We start from the raw sequence: 21,876 nt of genomic DNA, 5'->3' as shown, positions 1-21,876 counted from the left end.
TGGTAACTGGTATGCCTATCGACGAGAACGTGTCCTCGGCGATCCACCAAATGAGTGAAAAACGTCGAGACCATCGAAAACATCGAAAAACATCGAGAACATCGAGAACATCGAGATCATCAAATCCAGCCATTCCCAGGGTCAAGGCGTCAGCTTTTCCTTTCAAAAACTCCATTTCCGATTTCCGAATGTTCAAATTTTTAAGCATTTTAAATTGTTATTCTATTAAACTAAGATTGGAGAACAAAAATCTCTAATTCTTAGATTTTTTTGTTCTGGGGGGCATTTGTAGCGAAACACACGCGCGACGGCCCGAGCCCGTCGAAACGAACGAAACTCCGCGATCTTTAGATCGCGGACAAAACATCGCGGCGACCACGCTCGTCGTTGTTGACAGGTGGCGGCCATCTTAGGCCGGTAGGCATGAGCCCGAGCGGGGCTACCGGCGCCGCTCTGAACTTCGCCGCGCTATAATTTCGGAAATTAATTCTTTTTGATTTTTATTATTTTAAGTCGCCCGAGCACGTAATTACGATCAAAATTTTCAGAAAAATAACACGAATTAAAGAAAAATGATCACAAGTCAAATTAATAACATAAAAACTGATCGCAAGGAAAAATGTAAAAAGCGACTACGACGCATGCGCGGGGAGAGCGTCGATGGGCTATAGAACGCGTACGTGACTTTTAGCAATTATAATTTTACGAATCATATTAAAACAAATAAAAATGCCAAATTGAAGAAGAAATTAAGTAATATTTGATCAGATTGAAGTTTTTACTGTTTAACATCGTAATAAGCTGTAAATCATAAAAAGCGGTAGTCTGCGCATCGTATGCTAGCCTGCTCGACCAACGGGCGATCGCGAATCATGGCAACGGGCCAATCGGAGAGGGCGTAACAAGTTGATGCGCAGAACCGAGCGAAAACGGAGATTCTCGGCGCTCGAGAATTTTATGGTGGGGACACGGGTATAAGAAGCGCTGCGCGACTCATTCGGCAGACAGTTCTCCCTGGCTAAATAATCAACTCGGACCTCTCTCAGTACATCAGCCTCAGCAATACTACACCTATCCTCAAAATCTTTGGGGTTCCCGTAGCGCGGACTCTCGGATCGACTCGGCGACGTCTCGATCCCATAGCCCGTGGACGGTGAATTGCCTATTTCCTTGGATGCCTGGATTCTCGGAGCGACTCGGCGACGTCTCGATCCCATAATCCAGGGTCCACACCTAACCTCTAAAAAATTTCCGGCTTTCCGTTGCACGGAGTTCTCGGATCGACTCGGTGACGTCTCGATCCCATAACACGTGGACGGAGAGTTACCTCTACCCTGTAAATGCACGGACTCTCGGAGGGATTCGGTGACGTTTCTATCCCATAGCCCGTGGTTTGCATCCTACCTTTTAACGTTTTGTTTCTTTCTTATTGTTGAGGAGGATTAAAAATTCATCTTATTATCAAAAATTAAATTCACGTTTGAAAAACATTGTCCGAGGTGGTCCAGGTAGGGAGATCTAGACCCATTTAGAAAATAATCCAAGAAACGATAGTTGAAAATTGATTTTATATCGAGTAAAAAGAAATTCAAAATTGTAAAAGCGAGCAATATTCTTGGATTCACTTATTCTTAGAGCTAACGTAACAGGACATCGGGAAAATTAAACTTTGCATTAATAGCGAATTTTTAGGGTTAAGGCGTGTCGAAAATACAAGACAAAAGCGTTAATTAGAATAAAAACAAATTTTTTTTTTTTTGTTTCTTTGTTAATTTTGTACAATTAAATTCCGAAAATTGAGAAATTAAAAATTATCTCAGACAGAGAATTTGCAACGTTTTCGGGTCTTTCGGGTCTTTTTCTCGCCAGATCCGATTAAACAAAGCAAGACAATATTAAAATCAAAATACAAATTTTATTTTCCGCGAGCCAAAGTGCTAAATCTTCTTTATTTTTGTTAAATATCGATCAAAATTGAATAAAATCGATTATTTTATTATTTTCACAAAATTAACGGTGTCCGCGTTTCCTTCATACCTGCTCCTTATTATTAAGGTTGCTCGAACCGACGCGTGGCGGCGTTCAGGCCAGGTCGGCGAGAGCGTTTCGTTACAATATCTATATATTTTCGTGTCGTATGACGTATGGTGTGTTGTTTATGCTGGTAGATGATGAGGTTATAAAGATCGCGAATTTGACAGTTCACCGATATCCCGGTCGGTAGTACAAGTATATACCTATATATTTCCGTTATGATATGACGTATGGTGTGTTTTTTCAATGGTAACTAAATGAGGTTATAAAGATCGCGAATGTTACAATTCACCGAAACTGTTCCAATTTTTTCCGGTTCTGTAGAAAATAAATAAAAGCAGTACAATGTTTTAGTGAAAGGGGTGAGAAAAAAATAAAGAAGAAAGAGATAAAGACCGAGGAATCCAAGAGTGTTGTGTAATGGAAAAAAAAAACGAAAATTGTCAACAACGTTTGGATTGATGGTAAAAATATTTAGAAAAGTTAGAGATTTTTTCTATATATATCTTGAGATGTAGTCCGGATTCTGAAACATTAGAAATAAAAATCCATGCCTCCGCTCTTTCTCATCAGCTCTCTCTGATTGTATCATCAAACTTGTCGACGTTTGTTATTGCAGAATATCTAAAGACGCGGCATCGTCTTGTAATAAAATAACCCAAAACAGGAATGACGAAGAAGAGCCAGGGACTACAAAAATATAGAAAGGTAGTATAATCGCATTGTCTGTAAACGCATAACAGACTATTCGAAAGTGATTGATTACAAAATTTCTATTGGCAAATCGAAACTGAGGCAATCAGTACTTTTTTCATTTTGCATTGGTGGAAATTTTTTCATCAAAAAGACTAAATTATTGATAATCACGGAGAGTTTTCACTTCAATTCCAACAAAGTAAAATTTAAGTTCGAAATAAAATATGTCCGCGTGTGTGTATATGTGTGTATTAGGGTGGTCGTTATTTGGGGTCTTTTAAAACAATGCTTAACCCTCGACCATGCGGGTTGAAGTTTTCCGTTTAAAATACATGGAATTTTTCTGCGTCTGTGGTCACGATTTTACTGTGGGCCTCAATACGTTTGGAAAATCTTGAAATTTTCAGAAATTATTTTACAAGCATGTTGCTACACGGAAAAAATTTTCAAAGCTCCTATTCTTAAAATGTTGTATAGCGTCATCATACTAACCCATTAATGCGCAAAACGACATTTTTGGACACACAATTTCAAGTACGCAGTTTTGACTGAAAAACAAAAGAAAAATTCTCCAAAATCTGATATAGGGGGTTTTTGAGGGTGCTCTTTCAGAAGCTGGCGTTTATTTTTAAAAATTAAATCAAAATCTTCATTATTTTTGCGTTTTGAATTGGAAAGTCAAAAATTTTGAACGTTTTCTTCCCTTAAATCGATTTCCGTTACTGTTGCTGCACTCAAATAACCATATTAAGGCCAGCAAAAGTGTTTTCAATAATGTCTGACCTTTCCGGAACATTGGTTATAACCAGTATTATAAAAGTATGTATAAATACTTTTTTCTCATTCAGTTTTTCCAAGATGGCGGTTATTGCAAAACAGCATGCGTGATTTTTTTCTCGAAAGACTCAACTTAACAAAGAAATGTAACAGAACAAAAAGTGTTGAGAATCAACTAAAGAATACGCCTGATTTTTTTCAAAAATTTTCTAGCTATTTTTGTATTTTTCAATTTCGATTAATTTTGTAAAATTTTTAAAGTTCTGAAAAGATTCACACGCATTCTTCGGATGATTCTAAACAATTTTTGTTATATAATTTTTTTGTAAAGTTGAAACTTTTTGAAAAGAAAATTATTTTCCATCGAATAATAAATAGGTTCATAATTTTCTTCTTAAAAAGTTTCAACTTGAATAAAAAAATTATATAACAAAAATTGTTTCGAATCATCCAAAGAATGTGAATCTTTTCAAAGCTTTTAAATGTTTTAAAAATTTATCGAAATTGAAAAATACAAAAATAGCTAGAAAATTTTTGAAAAAAATCACACGTATTCTTTAGAAGATTCTCAATACTTTTTGTTGTGGAACATTTCTTTGTTATGTCAAGACTTTCGAGAAAAAAAATCATACAGATTTTCATCATGCTGTTTTGCAAAAGCCGCCATTATGCAAAAACTGAGTAAGAAAAAAGTGTTTATAACCAGTGTTCTGGACTCGTCAGACCTTGAGAACATCTTTGCTGACGATAATATGGTTATTTGAGAGCACCAACAGTAAGGGAAATCGCTTTGAAAAGAAAATGTTAGAAAATCTTGACTTTTCAATTAAAAACGAATAAATAATGAAGATTTTGATTTAATTTTACAAAATAAATGCAAGATTCTGAAAGAGCACTCTCAAAAACCTCCTATATCAGATTTTGTTTCTTTAGTTAAAACTGCGTACTTGAAATTGTGTGTCCAAAATTGTCGTTTTGCGCATTAATGGGTTCTTATAGTGATGCTATACAACATTTTAAGGGTAGGAGTTTTGAAAATTTTTTTCGTGTAGCAACATGCTTGTAAAACAATTTATGGAAATTTCAAGATTTTCCAAATGTATTGAGGCCCACAGTATAATCGTGACCACAAACGCAGAAAAACTCCATGTATTATGAACAGAAAACTTCAATCCCCATGGTCGAGGGTTAAGCATTGTTCTACAAATCTGACAAAATTACAGCATTAATTTTTATGTATTTCGAACCAATTTAGGGGGCGAAAAGGGTAAAATAAATTTGATCCCAAATAACTACCACCCTAGTGGGTATTAAAATACCTAAAACAACTTGCATGCATAATAAAACGATTTTTATTTTCAAAAAAAGTGATTCGGCTTGAGGGGGTCACCCCCCATGGCAACCGCATTTTTTGGGGTTTCCCCGATTTTTTGCGACGAGAAAAAAACACAGACTTAAAATTTAAAGAGTTTATTCATTGGTATTTCAACTTTATGATAGAATTTTTTAACTCTGATGTCTCGAGTTAATTCCGTGTAAAATTAATCCACAGGATCCCATATGCTTCTCCATGGTGTCCACGATTCCCGGGGGTCCCGTTTATCTGCGATCAAAAAACAGAGGAGTGTTTTGATTTGTAAAGTAGTGGGCTATTGCCTGGACTAAAATCATACAGAAATATCGAAATTGAAGGATTATTGAGCTATGCAACATTTTGAAAAATTGAAATAAGGTTTTTCTAAACGGAAAAATCCTTCAATGTTTAATATTTCTGTATAATTTTAATTCAGGTGATAACTACTGCTTTACTAATCCAAACGCTCCTTGGTTTTTTGATCTCAGATAAACCGATCCCCTGGAATCGTGGAGACTATGAAGAAACATATAGGTTCCCGTGGAGTCGCTTTACACCGAATCTACCAGAGATATCAGAGTTAAAAAATTCTACCATCGAGTTGAAATACCATTGAATTAACCCTTTAAATTTCAAAAGTCTATGTTTTTTTTCTTTGCCGCAAGAGAATTGCGAAAAAACCCTACAAAATTCGGCCGCCATGCGGGGTGACCCCCTATGTTGGAAATTTAATTATTCCAATCGATCAATATCGCGTTATCTTGAAAAAAGATTCGAGTGCCTTAGTCATTGAAATCCTGTTGTTATTTAACGACATTGAAATTTATTATTCGTTGTAATTTTTTGAGTTTTTAAATAAATTAGCCGTAATTTGATTAAAAAATTTTTGTTTCTTTTTTTTTGATATCTCTTTCAATGAGACAGGGAATAATTTTAATTAAAAAATTTTTCAATAAATGTCTTTTCGCAAGTACACTCTGATGGGTGATAATATGATCATTACATCTGGACGGTAGTCTCAGTGAATAAACCCTACATATGTTACTCATACATGTAGTGTGCATTTCTTGGTACGAACAAAAAATGAATTAACAATAACAGAATGTCATCTATATTGTGCCCTAACATGAAGAATTTGATTTTCCAATATCCTGTAAATTTTTTTCAAGTTCACAGTGCACAAAAAGTAGTCAAATCAAACCATAAGTAACAGCACGAATGCTGTTAAAAAATTGGAGACAAGTACATTTATGTTTGATGTCACCTGGACAGTAGTCTCAGTGAAACCCTATGTGACACTCATGTAGTTAGAAACACGAATGCACGATGATTTATAAGAAGTTGTTCGATCTGTTCTCTCGAAACTTGCTTCAAATGAGCAATTCATTACTAAAGGTTATAAAAAAAAACCATTTCAAACGCAATGAATAAAAAAATGAATCTGTTAAATCATGGTAATGCGTGAAAAACGTTTGGTTCAAAGGAACAAAACGTGGTCAAATAAATGCAAAAGTGACGAGTACATCGGATGACGAGTGAAAAAAATTCAAAACATAATGGTATGTAAAAAAAATTACGAAACCAACTGTAAATAATTTTAACAAAACAATTAAGAAAAGCTTTCACAAATCATGAAAAAATATTATATTGAAAAAAATACAAATCTGTAATTATATTGTAAAGGAAAAAAAAATTCAAATAGGATGTGAGAAATTCATTCTTACGGGAAGCACCCGGAACTTGAGAAAGTTCAAGTGAATCAAAAAAGTTACCATCTGAGTTATGTGCAGCACTACAATTTATGGCATCAATCGGAGGATAAGTATTTTATTAGTATATAATACATAATTATTCACAATATGAAATTGTTCTGAGAAACGTTCAAATCCAAAAAAAAATCGCATCGAAGGTAAAAGTCATTTGTTACTCTATGGTGGCAGAGACTTACTTAGAAGAAAATCGATTCTTCTCAGACTTTCAGGATCCCCTGGTATTCACAATATTCGACGTCGATTTCGTATCGGTACAAATTATGTTTAAATATGTGCTAAAAGTACTTGTCCGGCCCATCACTTTTCATTCAAATTGCTCATTCAAATAAAAATCAAACTAGACGTTAATTTCTGCGTTATTTTTATGGAACTAGCATTAACGCTGGCGTTACACACCCACTTGAATTTGGAAATCATTCCACATATGCTCTGCGGCAACTATCTCTTCGCAACAATTCATGGCATCGCGTAAACGAAACCATTGCAACGGATATAGGCTTTACATTCCGATATATGGAAAATTTTTGTTTAAGAAAGGGTATATAGTAATACACTAAGGAATCACTTTTCATCGAATTTCAAGAAATGCCCGTGTCGCACTCATTTTTTAATGTTGATTCCAACAAAGTGCAATTGTGTACGTGACCATAAAAAAACGAAATTGTACAGACGAATCTGCTCGAAAATTTATTGAATTGCGATTTATTATCAGCTGAATATCTTCAGTAATAGAATAGATTAGTTGCTACAACGAATAAAATTCGTTTGAAGAAGAAAATGTGTAGTAAAAATTGCCGTCATTTCAATATAAACTGGGGAGTTAATTTGGAGGCTGGACAATGCTTATCGTGCGAAGGATACCTTTTCATAAATACACAATAATATCTCTTGGATATTACAGAAAAATTTGTTTGCATTTTTTTTATAATGAATGCAATTAAGTTAAAATCTCTTGGAGGTAATTTTTTAAATTCCCTCTTTTTCCCTCTGTACGCATAGATGTGATCCATCAGATCTAAAAGAGCCTCGATTTTTATTTGAATGAGCAATTTGAATGAAAAGTGATGGGCCGGACAAGTACTTTTAGCACATATTTAAACATAATTTGTACCGATACGAAATCGACGTCGAATATTGTGAATACCAGGGGATCCTGAAAGTCTGAGAAGAATCGATTTTCTTCTAAGTAAGTCTCTGCCACCATAGAGTAACAAATGACTTTTACCTTCGATGCGATTTTTTTTTGGATTTGAACGTTTCTCAGAACAATTTCATATTGTGAATAATTATGTATTATATACTAATAAAATACTTATCCTCCGATTGATGCCATAAATTGTAGTGCTGCACATAACTCAGATGGTAACTTTTTTGATTCACTTGAACTTTCTCAAGTTCCGGGTGCTTCCCGTAAGAATGAATTTCTCACGATCTATTCGAATTTTTTTTTTCCTTTACAATATAACTACAGATTTGTATTTTTTTTAATATAATATTTTTTCATGATTTGTGAAAGCTTTTTTTAATTGTTTTGTTAAAATTATTTACAGTTGGTTTCGTAATTTTTTTTACATACCATTATGTTTTGAATTTTTTTCACTCGTCATCCGATGTACTCGTCACTTTTGCATTTATTTGACCACGTTTTGTTCCTTTGAACCAAACGTTTTTCACGCATTACCATGATTTAACAGATTCATTTTTTTATTCATTGCGTTTGAAATGGTTTTTTTTTATAACCTTTAGTAATGAATTGCTCATTTGAAGCAAGTTTCGAGAGAACAGATCAAACAACTTCTTATAAATCATCGTGCATTCGTGTTTCGAACTACATGAGTGTCACATAGGGTTTCACTGAGACTACTGTCCAGGTGACATCAAACATAAATGTACTTGTCTCCAATTTTTTAACAGCATTCGTGCTGTTACTTATGGTTTGATCATTTCTTACTCTATGGTGGGAGAGACTTATACGGAAATCGATTCTTTTCAGACTTTCAGGAACTTCCGGTATTATTCACAATATTCGACGTCGATTGGATCGATACAAATTATGTTTAAATATGAGTTAAAAGTACTTGTCCGGCCCATCACTTTCAATTAAAATTGTTTATTCAAATAAAAATCGGGGCTTTTCTAGAACTAATGGAGCACAAATATTCATGTAGAGGGAATTTAGAGAGTTATCTTCAAGTAATTTTGCTTTAATTGTGCTAATTTAATAAGAATGGAAACGAAATGTCCTGTAATATACAAGGGATGTTATTGTGCATCTATAAATAAAAAATATTTTGGTACTTTTAACTCATATTTAAACATAATTTGTATCGATCCAATCGACGTCGAATTTTGTGAATAATACCAGAAGTTCCTCAAAGTCTGAAAAGAATCGATTTTCGTATAAGTCTCTCCCACCATAGAGTAAGAAATGATTAGCATTCATGTGATTTTTTTGGATTTAAAAGCTTCTTTAAACAATTCCATAATCTGGAAATTTGGAGTTACTTATAAATCACTTGTCCTCCGATTGATATCATAAATTTTAGTGCCTCACGTAACTCAAGTGGTAACTTTTTTCAATTTATTAGAGAATACTTGGCCTCGAATTGATATCATAAATTCTAATGCTGCAAGTAATTTAGATCGAATTTTTGATTCGATTGATATCCTTGTTAGAATAAGATAAGAAGAACGGAACATTGTTTTTCAAAATGTTTTCAAGTGCGATATTTCGGTTTTTTTTCTGATATTTTATTTGAATTTTTTTCACTTTACAAAATAATTATAGATTCGTATTTTTTTTTCAATGTGATGTTTTTTCAGGGTTACTGGATTCTGAGTATAAATTGTTTTCATATAATAAATCTTCTGCTCCATTCATAGCAGGCCATGATCTACTTGAACTTGAATTTAAACTTGACTATTCTCCGGTAAATTCACGTACAATCACCTGTAAAGGATGTAACCGAATCCACTCGCTGCTTAACCTAGGCTAGCTCGAACGCGAGGGATGGTCAAATTATACGCGGCTTAGAACGCTTTTTCAAAATCTGCGTTTGCGCGCGCTCGAGGGAAAGTCAGTGACCGTGAGTCCCACGTACCACACATGCAGGCACAATCACACTTATTGCTCGAATTTTTAATTGTTTAAAGCTTCCAAACTTACCCCTTTTTTTCGCTGTCGGAACGGCGGGAGCCCCTGCGCTCAGATTCAACTATCAAAATCGCGTCTGGTCGGGACCGGGATTCCAGGTGAAAGAATGGTACTCTGGATGTAAAAACTCTTCTTCGGTTTTACTATGGTGCCGTGTAAAGTACGCTAGACTGTACAACGTAGTAAGCGCTCGCTGCGCTGCTGAATCTTTGACAATGGTTTAATGGACTATCGTCTAACCGACGTTCTGCGCTAATATACTTCTCGTCTGACCGACGCTCAAAAGAAAAATCTCTTATATACAAAACTGTGCCTAACCGGCATCTCTAAACTTCTGCGTAAAGTAATACAATATGTACGTCTTCCCGACGTCTTTGCAAAATCTCTCCTATCTTAGAAAATAATACGTCTTCCCGACGTCCCTCCGAATTCTATTTTATGCAAGAAAAGTAATGCGTCTACCCGACGTCTCGTCAAAAAATCTTCTGTGTGTCTGTGCTCCGCTTCCGCATAGATCGCGTATCAGGAGAAATATCCCGGATCGATGGGTGGGGTCGAAGTGCGCGAACTCGTGCGCCCTGCGCTTAAAATCGATACGCTCAGTCGCTTCGCCCGGAGCGCTGCATGATCGCTGGCGCGACGTTCGATAGAGGTGCGTTTCTCGAGCGTATATGAAAAATATTGCAAAGAAAAATGATTAGACATTGCCATTCGTTTCGACGATTGTCTAACCATGACCATACTTTTCTAGTGCGCTAGCGGCGCAGCAGCACGTTGTAGCAAAAAGAGTGACGGTTCGTCACATTCCCCCCTCCTAAACTGCTGCTGGGCTGTGCCTTTTTCGCATAAGTTTGAAAGCTTTTCACATATGGCCCTATTTTGTGCCTGCACGTCTCGATATGGTCATGGTGAGACATTGTGTCTGTGAAAGGAGGAATAGACTTCTCCTCAAAGTTTCTTGTCAACAGTTACTCACTTGTCCCTTCACCGATATGGATCCCCGTAACACCATTTCCAACGGTCACAACGTTAGTAAGGATAGTTAGTGTAACAACAAAAAAAGGACTTGGTTAATTGTATCAAAAGTGTTGTGGAAATTCATTTTCTCATGAAAAACATCGCGCGTAGGTCGCGGTAATACAAAAGTGTCTCGTAACACAAAAAAAATCCTTCTTTCTTGCGCGCTTTCGTCGCTAAATAAAATATACTTTTTCTGGTAGAAGATAAACTCAAAAATAAATTTCAATTGTCCTCAGGCGTTCGTAACACACTTCTCTTATAATAACTAACTTGGAAAAATAGAATAGTAATCGGCTCGCCTTCCCGACGGCATAAAGTGGAAATGAAATAACTTTCTCGTCAAAAAAATGAAACAATATATGCGCTCAATACAAAAATAATTTGCCGAGTATCGGGATCGCTGTGGCGAAGTCGAAGGTTAACGTCCGCTAACGCGTAAGGAAAATTCGAAATCGCGCGGAGTAAGTCCGCGTCGTTTTTCTTCGAGTTCGTTGCGTTTATTCGAACAACTCTCCGATGTCGAGCCCGGAGACTACGCTGGCAGCGTCCTCTTCCTTCTCGGGGTTGTCTTCTTTTGCCGGTATAACTGGAGGTATTTCGGCGCTGGAGGCGCTAGAGCTTGCGACGGCAACTGTGTTATTGGCGGCACTTGATTTGGAGGCAGAGGGCAATATGTGAAGTTCCTTCAGATAATTGTTGAGCACCTCTGTCGGAATCGTTTGCGCCTGTGTTCGGCGTTGCTTTTCCTCGTACTCGAGAGCTAACTCCAACCGCTGTTCGATGGCCCTGTCAATTATTCGTTTGCGACAAGGACCGCAAGCAGGGTCGGGCTCCGAAAGGAGGCGACGACAAGTTTTGCAGCGCAACGTTAGCGGTATGACATCGTTGACGAATTCCCGGTAATGAGGCCAAGGACAATCGTTGGAGGTGAATCCCACAGCATTACAAACGTGGCAGAAGGTGACCCCCAGGTCTTTGCGCGGGCAGGAACGCCAGCTATGACCTTCAGTAGCGCAGTTGAGGCATCCTTTGGCAGCTTTTGGGCGAAGCCTGGGTTGGCGTAGATCGCACTGTGCTTGCCAAACTTCCATGACGCTCTTGGTGAACAGATTTTTGATGCGCGTAAGGGTTTCGATCTGTATTTGCTGTTTGTGGTACGCCTGAATTCGATCGGTTAATTCCTTGTCCGTTTTCTGGTAGCGCATGCGTAGCTTTTGATTCTCGTCGCGCAACGTTAAGAGCTCCTTTTCGGCTGTTTCCAGGCGTTCCGATAGCGTTTGCTTTTCGCGTATCATCCCTAGCATGGCTTCATAATGGTAGGCGGTGAGTTGCGCGGACGTCGAAGCAGTTATCGCAGTAGCCGACGTGGATCGTTGCTTGTCCAACAGTTCCCGCAGTTTTTCACTGTCGTTGATAAGCGCATCGAAGTCTTCGGACGGGATTAAGACCAGTCCTGAGGTCTCTTGTTTGAAGAAAGGACGTTGAGGTGAATCGTCCCGGCTTCTTGAGCAGATGTAGCGCACTACAGTTGCCTCGCTCTGGCGAGATCCATTTAGCGCACTCCAGGTGGACAGGTTGGTATCCGATGATCCGCAAGTGTCCGGCGTGGCTCGGTTATCTCCGCGCGTTGACCCCGTGGAACTCATGGTGCTGATGCTCTTGCGTCTTCAGATTACCTGCGTATTACTCGGTTTACAAATTTGATTTTTAAATCTCTCGCTTCTCCTAGCTAATTTCAAATCGCCTACGTAATATTTACCAATTTCTTTTCCAGATTTATCGCTAATAACGACTACGATCGGTGATAGCTTTTTCGTTACGAAGGCTGGGCCTTTATACTTCGGTGCTAATTTGGCACTGTAGCCATGAGCAGCGCTTGACAAAGTTTTGTTCGGGTAATATACCACGTCGCCTATTTCGACATAGTCCAGGCTGAACCGACGATTTTCGTTATACCCGTCACATTGCTTTGTTTGAGCCCGTTTCATGAACGATTTAACTTTTTCACGTAAGTCTTTCATTCGGCGCATTCGTTCGGTCCATTCGTCGCTGTCGACTGACTCATAATCTGGAGTCGTCGCCGTCGTTTCGGACGAGACTTCCCCAGCGCGTCTAGGTTCGCGACCGTAGTTTAAAAAGGCTGGGGTGACCCCAAGAGACGAGTGCACGGTATTATTGTACGCGAATTTTATCTCTTCCAGCAATTTATCCCATTCGCGGTGGTCTTCGCCTAATAGACTTGCGATCATTGCTTTTAGATTACGATTCACGCGCTCTACCGGATTTGATTGCGGGCGATAGACCGGGGTCGTGATTTGTTTTATCCCTGATTCTTCGCAAAATTTCGTAATAACTTTATTCACAAATTCGGTGCCGTTATCTGTAATTACTGTTTTCGGCGTTCCCCAATTATTAATTAGAGTATGTAACGCTCTCGCGATTTTCGGTCCATCTGCTTTGGTCAAAGTATAACATTCTAAATATCTCGTTCCGACATCTTCACAAACTAAAATATAACTTTTTCCTGATTTTGAACGCGGATATGGGCCGACGATATCTAATGAAACAGTATCCCATGGCTCTGGAATTTTACGTGGATACATCAGCCCGTGAGGCGGCGTGTTGTCGGGTTTGCACTTGATACACGTTTCGCACTTGTTGACATGACGACGTACATCTTCGCGCATACCTGGCCAATAGAAGTGTTTGAGAATCAAATGGTACGTTTTTAGAATTCCCGGATGAGCGGATTGGGGGTCGTCATGGTATTTCTTTATCGTCGGAAGAATTTCGTGCTCCCTCAGAACTTTTTTCCACGCGTTATTATCCCCTATAACCTTTTTTACACTATCGGGTTTGTAGTAATACAAATTATCGCCATTGATTCTATATCGCGGATCATTCGCGGAGTTTGATTTAATTGATTCGACCTTGGTTTCGTACCAGGACCGAATTTCAGTACGATTCAATTGAGAAAGGGGTGGATTACCACTTGAGTCCTCGTACAATCGAGACAGTGCGTCTGGAGCCTCGTTAGCTGTTCCCTGACGATGTTCGATCGTGAGATTGTGTGATAAAAGCTCCATTGCCCATCTTGCGAGCCTTCCTATCGGGTCTTTTAACGAACGTAGCCAACGCAGACTGGAATGGTCCGTGATGACTGTGAAATCGGTACCCTCAAGGTAGCAGCGCAATCTCCGCACAGCGTGGACCACGGCTAGGCACTCTTTTTCGGTGGTCGTGTAATTGCACTCTGCACCTCTCAAAGGCCTGCTTAAGCACGTGATTAAATATTCTCTCTCGCCATCTTTTTGCGTTAATATTGCGCCTAGGCCTGTGTCGCTCGCGTCTGTGTACAGAAAAAACGGCAAGTCTGGCCGCGGAGGAACCAATGTCAAGGCCTCCTTTAGCGCTGATTTAACGTTATTGAACGCGGTCTCGCATTCATCGGTCCAAACCCATGCTACCTTCGGACTGGCTAGCTTATTGAGAGGGCCTTGAATTTTCGCGATGTTACGCAAGTGCCTATGGTACCAATTTACGGAACCGTTGAACCGGCGCAATTCCTTGCGATTACGAGGTCGCGGATAGTCGAGTATCGGAAGAATACGTTCTGGATTCGGTTTGAGATCGTCTTTATCTAAGATAAAACCCAAGAACTCCACTTTCTGGCGCGCGAAATGAGATTTTTCTCTATTAACTTTCAATCCTGCTTCCTGCAGTACTTTAAACAAAATATCCAATAAAACTATATGCTCTTCAAAAGTCGCTGAAATAATTATCCAATCATCGAGATACGCGAAAACTTGTTCTGCATAGCGCTCGGGTAAATTCTTTACTCGTAAGTATTCCACAAATTTATCTTTAAGTTCGTCCATGAACCTTTGGAACGTGGCGGGGGCGTTCGTCAAACCGTATGGCATTCGGACGTATTCAAATAATCCGCGGCCTTCAACCACAAAAGCGGTATATTCCCTACTTTTTGGGTCCATTGGGATTTGATGAAACGCTTCGCTCAAATCGAGGGTGCTAATCGTTAGCCTATCGACCATTGAGTCTAAAATTCGATCCATTCTGCGCAAAGGGTAGGCTGATTTCTTCGTAACGCGGTTTAAACGCCGATAGTCAACACAAAATCGATATTTGCCATTTTTCTTTAGCGCTAAAACGGGTGGGCTTGACCACGAACTATTACTCGGTACGATGAATCCCTTCTCTAGTAATCTATCTATTTCTTCATTCAAAATTTTATTTATCGCGGGGCTTCTACGGTAGGGCTTTTGCCTGATTGGCGTCTCGTCAGTAAGTTCAATTACGTGAGTCGTTAACGTCGTTCCGTTTGTCCCGATTGTTTCCTGTTCTACGAATCTTTCGTCCAAAAATTTTTCTAAACGCATCTGTTCCGTTGGCGTTAGTTCCTGAATTTGCATTAAGTCGTGACTGTCCGTCGAGGAATCGAAAGGTACCTCCACTTTGGAGTCCTCGATCCTCCAATTTTTATTTCCCCCGTCTATGACAATTCCCCATGGCCAAATGAGATCCATGCCTAATATAACGGGTGTACTAAGACCGTCAAGTACTGCGAACCAATGTTCACCATAACAATCGCAAACATCAATAAGAAATTTCGCCGAATAGCGTGGGATAGCTACGTGGTCTTTTTGCGCGAGCTGAACGCCTGTGTGTGAGATTTCGTCCTTAAATGGACGGCATCTCTGCAGTGCGTGTACTTGCTCGTAAGCTTGACCGCTCATGAAGCTCCTATCGCTTCCGGTATCAAGAATTCCTTGTAAGAAGTGTTCACCGATTTTTACTGTAACCGGAATTATACTTCTTTCTCTTGGAGGTCTGGGGGACGCGTAACCTTTAAACGTGTGGCGCGTTCCTATCTCCGTTGAGCAATGTTGCGCGTAAAGGAAACTTTTGCTTTCAGTAATTATGAATAACGAATTGCTTGACGAAGGGCGTGGCCTAGCGTTATCGACGTGCGCGATTGACTCGTTAGCGTCCTCGTCTTCCGTATCAAGAGACTCGGTAGAGTCTCGGGACAAGTACATTGACAGCCCTGTCGTCTGCTGGCCCGAGCTCGCCGAGACTATCTTTTCTCTGAATAAAACGATTCGCGGTGGTGGGGGTAAAATTGGCATGTCATTTTGTTCAATTACGAAACTCCTGAGTCATCTGAGGCTTTGAAAATTGAACTGGAGATTAATTAATAAATTCTCTTTCGATTCCACCCACAATCAGCATGATCGGTGGCGTAATTGCTGAGAAAACACTTTGCACGGGCTCAAGATTATGCAAAAGTTACCAACACATTCAAGAATTTATGCGTCTGTATTTATAAACACCATCAAAGACACTTTGATGCTCTCGAGTTTCTGATTCGTTGGATCTGACGAAATCCATTTTTAGACGTTGTGATTGGTTGTTGCAATTCGTTGTTGATGATTGGAAATCTGACGTCAACTTCAGAACGTAGCACACGGCGCAGCACAGCTGGTAACAGCAGTCATAAATTCGATCGATATACATATAATATGTACAAACCATGTGTCAGTTTTTGATCGTATGAACAGAGTTTCGACATTACGAAGTGCGTGCGGGATCAATAAAAAAATAATTTTCGTCATCTAAAGAAGTGCATATTACTATTTATTTTGTTATTTGTGATATATTAAACCGGTATCAAAGTGGCCGCGTAAATGTAGTCTGTGATGTGTGTGTGAAAAAGAATATAAAAAATGCGCGATGCATATGTCAACGAAACTTCTCAAGATTTCATCATTTCGTTCGATTGGAAATAAGTGTTAACTGAAATAATCCTTCAATTAAACCAGAATACGAGAAATATTGTCCAGTGCGAATATATTGTCAGTGGCGTGGTTATATATCATGTGTACATAGTTTATATATACGAATAAATTGGGACTGAGTGGGACGTGTGCACGGTGCGGATCGCGGACTGTGTGTGGGGGTTGACTATATCAATAACAAAGTTAAGACATTGTTCCCATCTGCGAATTTGGTGCAGCCATATAAAATAGGATATCGGGAACCAGTGTGGGTGTTATCCGCGAAAACTATTCATAAAATAGAGTGTCTTGTACAAATAAAAAACTGCGCAGTTAAAAGTGAGGTTAAGCAACAAGATGAGAAGCACGAACACGCGCCAGAAAGGCGCCAATACCCTGGACACCAAAATCACTGATCACCTTACCAAAAGGGATAGCGCAGCAACAAATGGTAAAACAGAACTAACCAAAAAGAAAAATTTACCGACCCAAACACCGAAGCAAACACCGAAGCAAACAAAAACAGACTATACCGGAAGTACTGATCCTAATGCAAATAATAACGCACACACATCAGGCTATGAGACGATAATACACCACGGTGGATTGGAGGAAGTGGTACATCTACTTCAAACTCTTACTATCGAAGTACAGGAAATAAAAAATGACAGGCAAGAACTGAAAGAATCCTTGGATAGAATTCTCATAAATACCGAGAACTGCCAGGCAAAGATAACGCAACTCGAAGACGAAAATACACGACTCAAGCACAGAATATCTTTACTGGAAAAAAAAGATGAATATAGGGAGAAAGAAAGCAAAAGAAATAATGTAATTATTCGAGGACTTGAGATAAAAAACAACTCTGCAGAAAAAACAGTACGTGATTTGCTGGCCAACGAGTTTGATTTGCACGACAGTATAGAGGAAGTTACGCCCACAACAAGAGATGGCAGAATTCTAATGCTCACTGTCAAAATGAAAAATGCTGTAGTGAAAAAAGAACTAATGGTGAAAAAGAACACCACCCCGTTACTCAACATCAAAATAAAACACGACACAACATATGCAGAACGAGAGATGCAGAGGGAGATACACAAGATCGCTAGAGAAGAAGAAGCCAAAGGAAACACCATAAGAATCGGCTTCGGAAAACTCTGGATTAATGAAACGGCATACGTGTGGAAAGCTGGGGAAGGCCTGAGGGAGAACTTTCGTAGACGAAGGAACACACTCGACTATGAGACCCAACCCAACACATCACAAAAGTATTAAGTTAACAGCACAAACGGCAAGTAGTAATTATGTAGGTATAAAACAACATGTCAGACGAAACGAGGCAATAGAACACAAGGAACCCAACAACGTGAATTACATAAAAGAAAGTTGGTCAGAATACACAGCATCGAGGCTCCAAGGTAATAACATAACATACGGTCCTTATCTAAATACATCGACTAATTCTACGGAAACCCACTATGACTCAGATAAAGAATTTGACAGTAATGTTGTAAATCAAAGTATTATATTCTGGAATGTTCATGGTATTCAAACGTTCGCTGATACTATTACTAACCCGTCAACAGAAAGGTGGGGAGAAACCGCAGTAATATGCTTGACCGAGACATGGTGCGTAGATGACAAACTAAGAATACCAAAGTTAATGGATAATTACGAAGTAATATTAAGCAGAGCCATTCGAGATCACGCGTCAGGTAGAGCAAGTGGCGGGTCGTGTATCTTAGTAAATAAAAACCAAGTTCCAATGTTCACAATTCTAGACATAAGTGATATATGGATAGCTGGTATATTTCAAATTGGAATGCACAGTGTTCTTCTGATTAATGTGTATCTCAAAAACAATTTTTACAATGAAAGACTGCAATCACTTGCTGATCTTATTTATGAACTTCGCGAACAATATGATTTACCAATGATAATAGGAGGAGATTTTAATGGAAGAATAGGTGATCTTAATCAATTAGACGTAACAATAGTGGAAAATACTAGCTTCTCCGATATAAGAAATGCTACTGACATGAAAAGAAATAGAAACGGAATACTACTTACAGATACTTTTGAGGAGTTAGGATTCATAGTGCTCAACGGAAGAGCAAATTCAGACAGGTATGGAGGACTAACGTACTACGGGAAAAGCAATACCACAATAGACTATATCTGGGTAAATATGCTAGGGATTGACATGTGCAAAGATTTCGAAATAGTCAATGAAGGAACCTCTGATCACCTACCCGTTAAAGTTATCCTAGAAACAACAATCACCCAAGCACCTCAAGCAAAAAATACAAACAAACAAAGAATACCAACCCTAAAATGGGACATGACAAAACATGAAGACTATTGGAACGAAATGAACACTAAAACAACAACGATAAGAATTAACACAGATACCGAAGCAGACATCGAATTAGCTAACAAAGACATTGCTGACACAATCTGGGAAGTAGCTCATAATTTAGAAATGACACACATACGGAAAATCAATACACAAAACAAAAAACCATGGTATGACAGGGACTGTAGAGAAGCGAAAAGAGTAAAAAATAGAACTTTCCGTAAATGGAAAAAAGATAGGAAACCAGAAGGTGAGGAAGCATATAACGTAGCAAGAAAAATATACATCAAACTAATTAAAGAGAAAAAGAAGAAGCATAATCTACAAATAGAGCAAGACCTCTCTAGTGCAAAAAACGGTAAAGCCTTTTGGGGGACTTATAGAAAGCTCAAAATAAGGAAAACTAAACAATGTAACATAACAACAGAAGCATGGCAAGACTTCTATGAGCAATTGATGCCACCCAGAGACCTTAATGCAGGTGTCGGGCATTACCCGACACTTGTAATCCCTGCTTTGGACAATGACATTACGATTGAAGAAATCCGAAATATTCTGATTAGAACGAGAACGAATAAATCCCCAGGACCAGATGGCATATCGTCAGAATTTTTACGAGCACTTCCTGATAAATGGCTAAGTAATATAAAATCGCTTTTTAACAAAGTTTTCACTACAGGGCATACACCATCGGACTGGAGTAAATCAGAAATTGTCCTCCTGTACAAAAAAGGAGACGTAGATGATCCTCTCAACTATCGGGGAATAGCTTTGGCAAACACAATCGCCAAACTGTTCACGACGATAATCGCAAAAAGGGTACAAAACTGGTGTGAAATATACGACATCTTACCAGAGGCACAGGCAGGCTTTAGACCAGGAAGGTCGTGCGAAGATAACATCTTTATTTTGCATGCAAAAATAGGTTTGGCATTGTCGAAACCAAAAGGTAAGCTATTCATAGCATTCATTGACTTTCGAAGAGCTTTCGACTCAGTCAGTCATGGGATTCTATGGGAGAAACTTCATGCAGCTGGAATAAGTACTAAAATCATTAAAGTCATGCAAAATATATACAACAAAGCATCATTCAAAATAAAGGCAAATCAATTTCAAAGAACAAGGGATATAAGCATTACACAAGGAGTTCTGCAGGGCGATCCAGCGAGCCCTATCTTGTTTTCACTTCTTCTGGCGGATATCTGTCATTATTTTAGGGATCATGGTCACGAGCGCATAAAAGAAAAGATGGAATTACTACTATTTGCTGATGATATCGTTCTAATGGCCGATGATGTAATCGAACTACAAAATAAAATGACAACACTCGAACACTATTGCAATGAAAATCAATTAGAAGTAAACACTCAAAAAACAAAAGTTATGATATGTCAAAAAGCAGGCAGAAGAAAGAAGATTAGACCAATAAGATACCAAGAAACTGAAATTGAGATAGTAGACAAATACACCTACTTAGGAGTCCCATTCACCAAATCAGGTTTATACAATACAGCATGCAAAAGCTTCATGTCTAAAGCAAAAATAGCTCTGGGCACCATCTGGGGCCCAATGATCACCGTAAAAGTAAAAAACTGGAACGCAAGAATCAAACTTTTTGAGGCGGTAGTCAAATCAACTCTCCTGTATGCGTCCAACATCTGGGGATTGCGCCACTACCAAGAACTTGACAAAATACAGCTCCAATTTTACAAGAGCCTACTGGCAGTACCTCAATGTACTCCTGGGTATTTAATCAGGCTAGAAACCGGTTCGACAACAATATCGATCGGTATAATTAAAAAGGCAATGCTTTACATTATAAAAATTCTTCAAATGAAACAGACTCGCTATCCAAAGATAGTGTTGGATCAACTGATAGCTCTTGATCTCGCCGACAACAACAGGAATAAATATAATTGGTTCTCGAACTTAAAAGAAACTATAAATAGAGTCGGCACATCAGATATATTAAATAACATCTCACCGAATAGCATATCTGAGAAGTTGGAACAATTGCTGAACTATATAAAGGAAAAACAATTTAGATCAGACGTAATAAGAGCACTACTATCCACGTATAGCCCGTTTTACAAACACATTAAACAGCTGAATGAATCTGAATGCGAAAACTACTTGAAAACAACAATTCCATTACCACTCATACGATTAGTTGCACAAATACGTCTAGCTGGTCGTGGACTTTTGTCGATAAGATATAAAAAGCTGCAGTATAAGATAGATGAAAAAAACATATGTATCATTTGCAATAAATTGCAGCCGGAATCAATCGAGCACTTTCTAAATGAATGCCCAATATATGAACCAATAAGGGCACATTATCTACCCACGGCAAACCCACTGCTAGCATTAGAAAATCTCGATGGAAAAAGCACAAGAAAATTGGCCTATTATATAATTGGGGCGTGCAAACTAAGAGCTTTTACTTTGGAAGTGTGAAAAAGCGAAGTAAAAAGTGTGTTCCATTAACATAAGATGAACCTGCCTTTCCAAAGCGGTCAGTGATATATATGTAATAAGAAAAAAAAAAAAAAAAAAAAACAATTTTTATTTAGAAAGCAAACCTAATGTGATATACATGTTAAACATGTTAAGTATGTTAACCCATTAATGCGCAAAACGCCAATTTTGGACACGCAATTTCAGGTACACAATTTTAATTGAGGAACCGAAGGAAAATTCTTCAAAATCTCATATAGGGGGTTTTCGAGGGTGCTCTTTCAGAATCTAGCATTTATTTCGCAAAATAAAATCAAGATCTTTATTATTTTTGCGTTTTTGTTCAAAAAGTCAAGAATTTTTGACGTTTTTTTTCCTTTCAAATCGATTTTTGTCCTTGTTTCTGCACTTGAATAACCATATTATCGCTATGAAAGGTGTCCTTAATATTTGAGCTTTCT

At 38.5% G+C, this 21,876-nt stretch overlaps 1 protein-coding gene across 1 annotated transcript; it reads left to right on the top strand.

Annotated features, from left to right (window-relative positions):
• Positions 1-16,959: 16,959 nt before the first annotated feature.
• LOC122408020 (uncharacterized) lies at positions 16,960-21,415 on the top strand. Its single transcript, XM_043414544.1, has 3 exons — positions 16,960-17,870; positions 17,932-18,317; positions 18,384-21,415. Exons 1-3 carry the CDS (start codon positions 16,960-16,962, stop codon positions 21,413-21,415), a joined length of 4,329 nt encoding a protein of 1,442 aa, XP_043270479.1.
• The last annotated feature ends 461 nt before the right edge of the window (positions 21,416-21,876 follow it).

Source organism: Venturia canescens, chromosome 3 (genome assembly GCF_019457755.1).
Source record: "Venturia canescens isolate UGA chromosome 3, ASM1945775v1, whole genome shotgun sequence".
Lineage (NCBI taxonomy): Eukaryota > Metazoa > Arthropoda > Insecta > Hymenoptera > Ichneumonidae > Venturia > Venturia canescens.
This window is presented reverse-complemented; position numbering and strand designations above follow the sequence as displayed.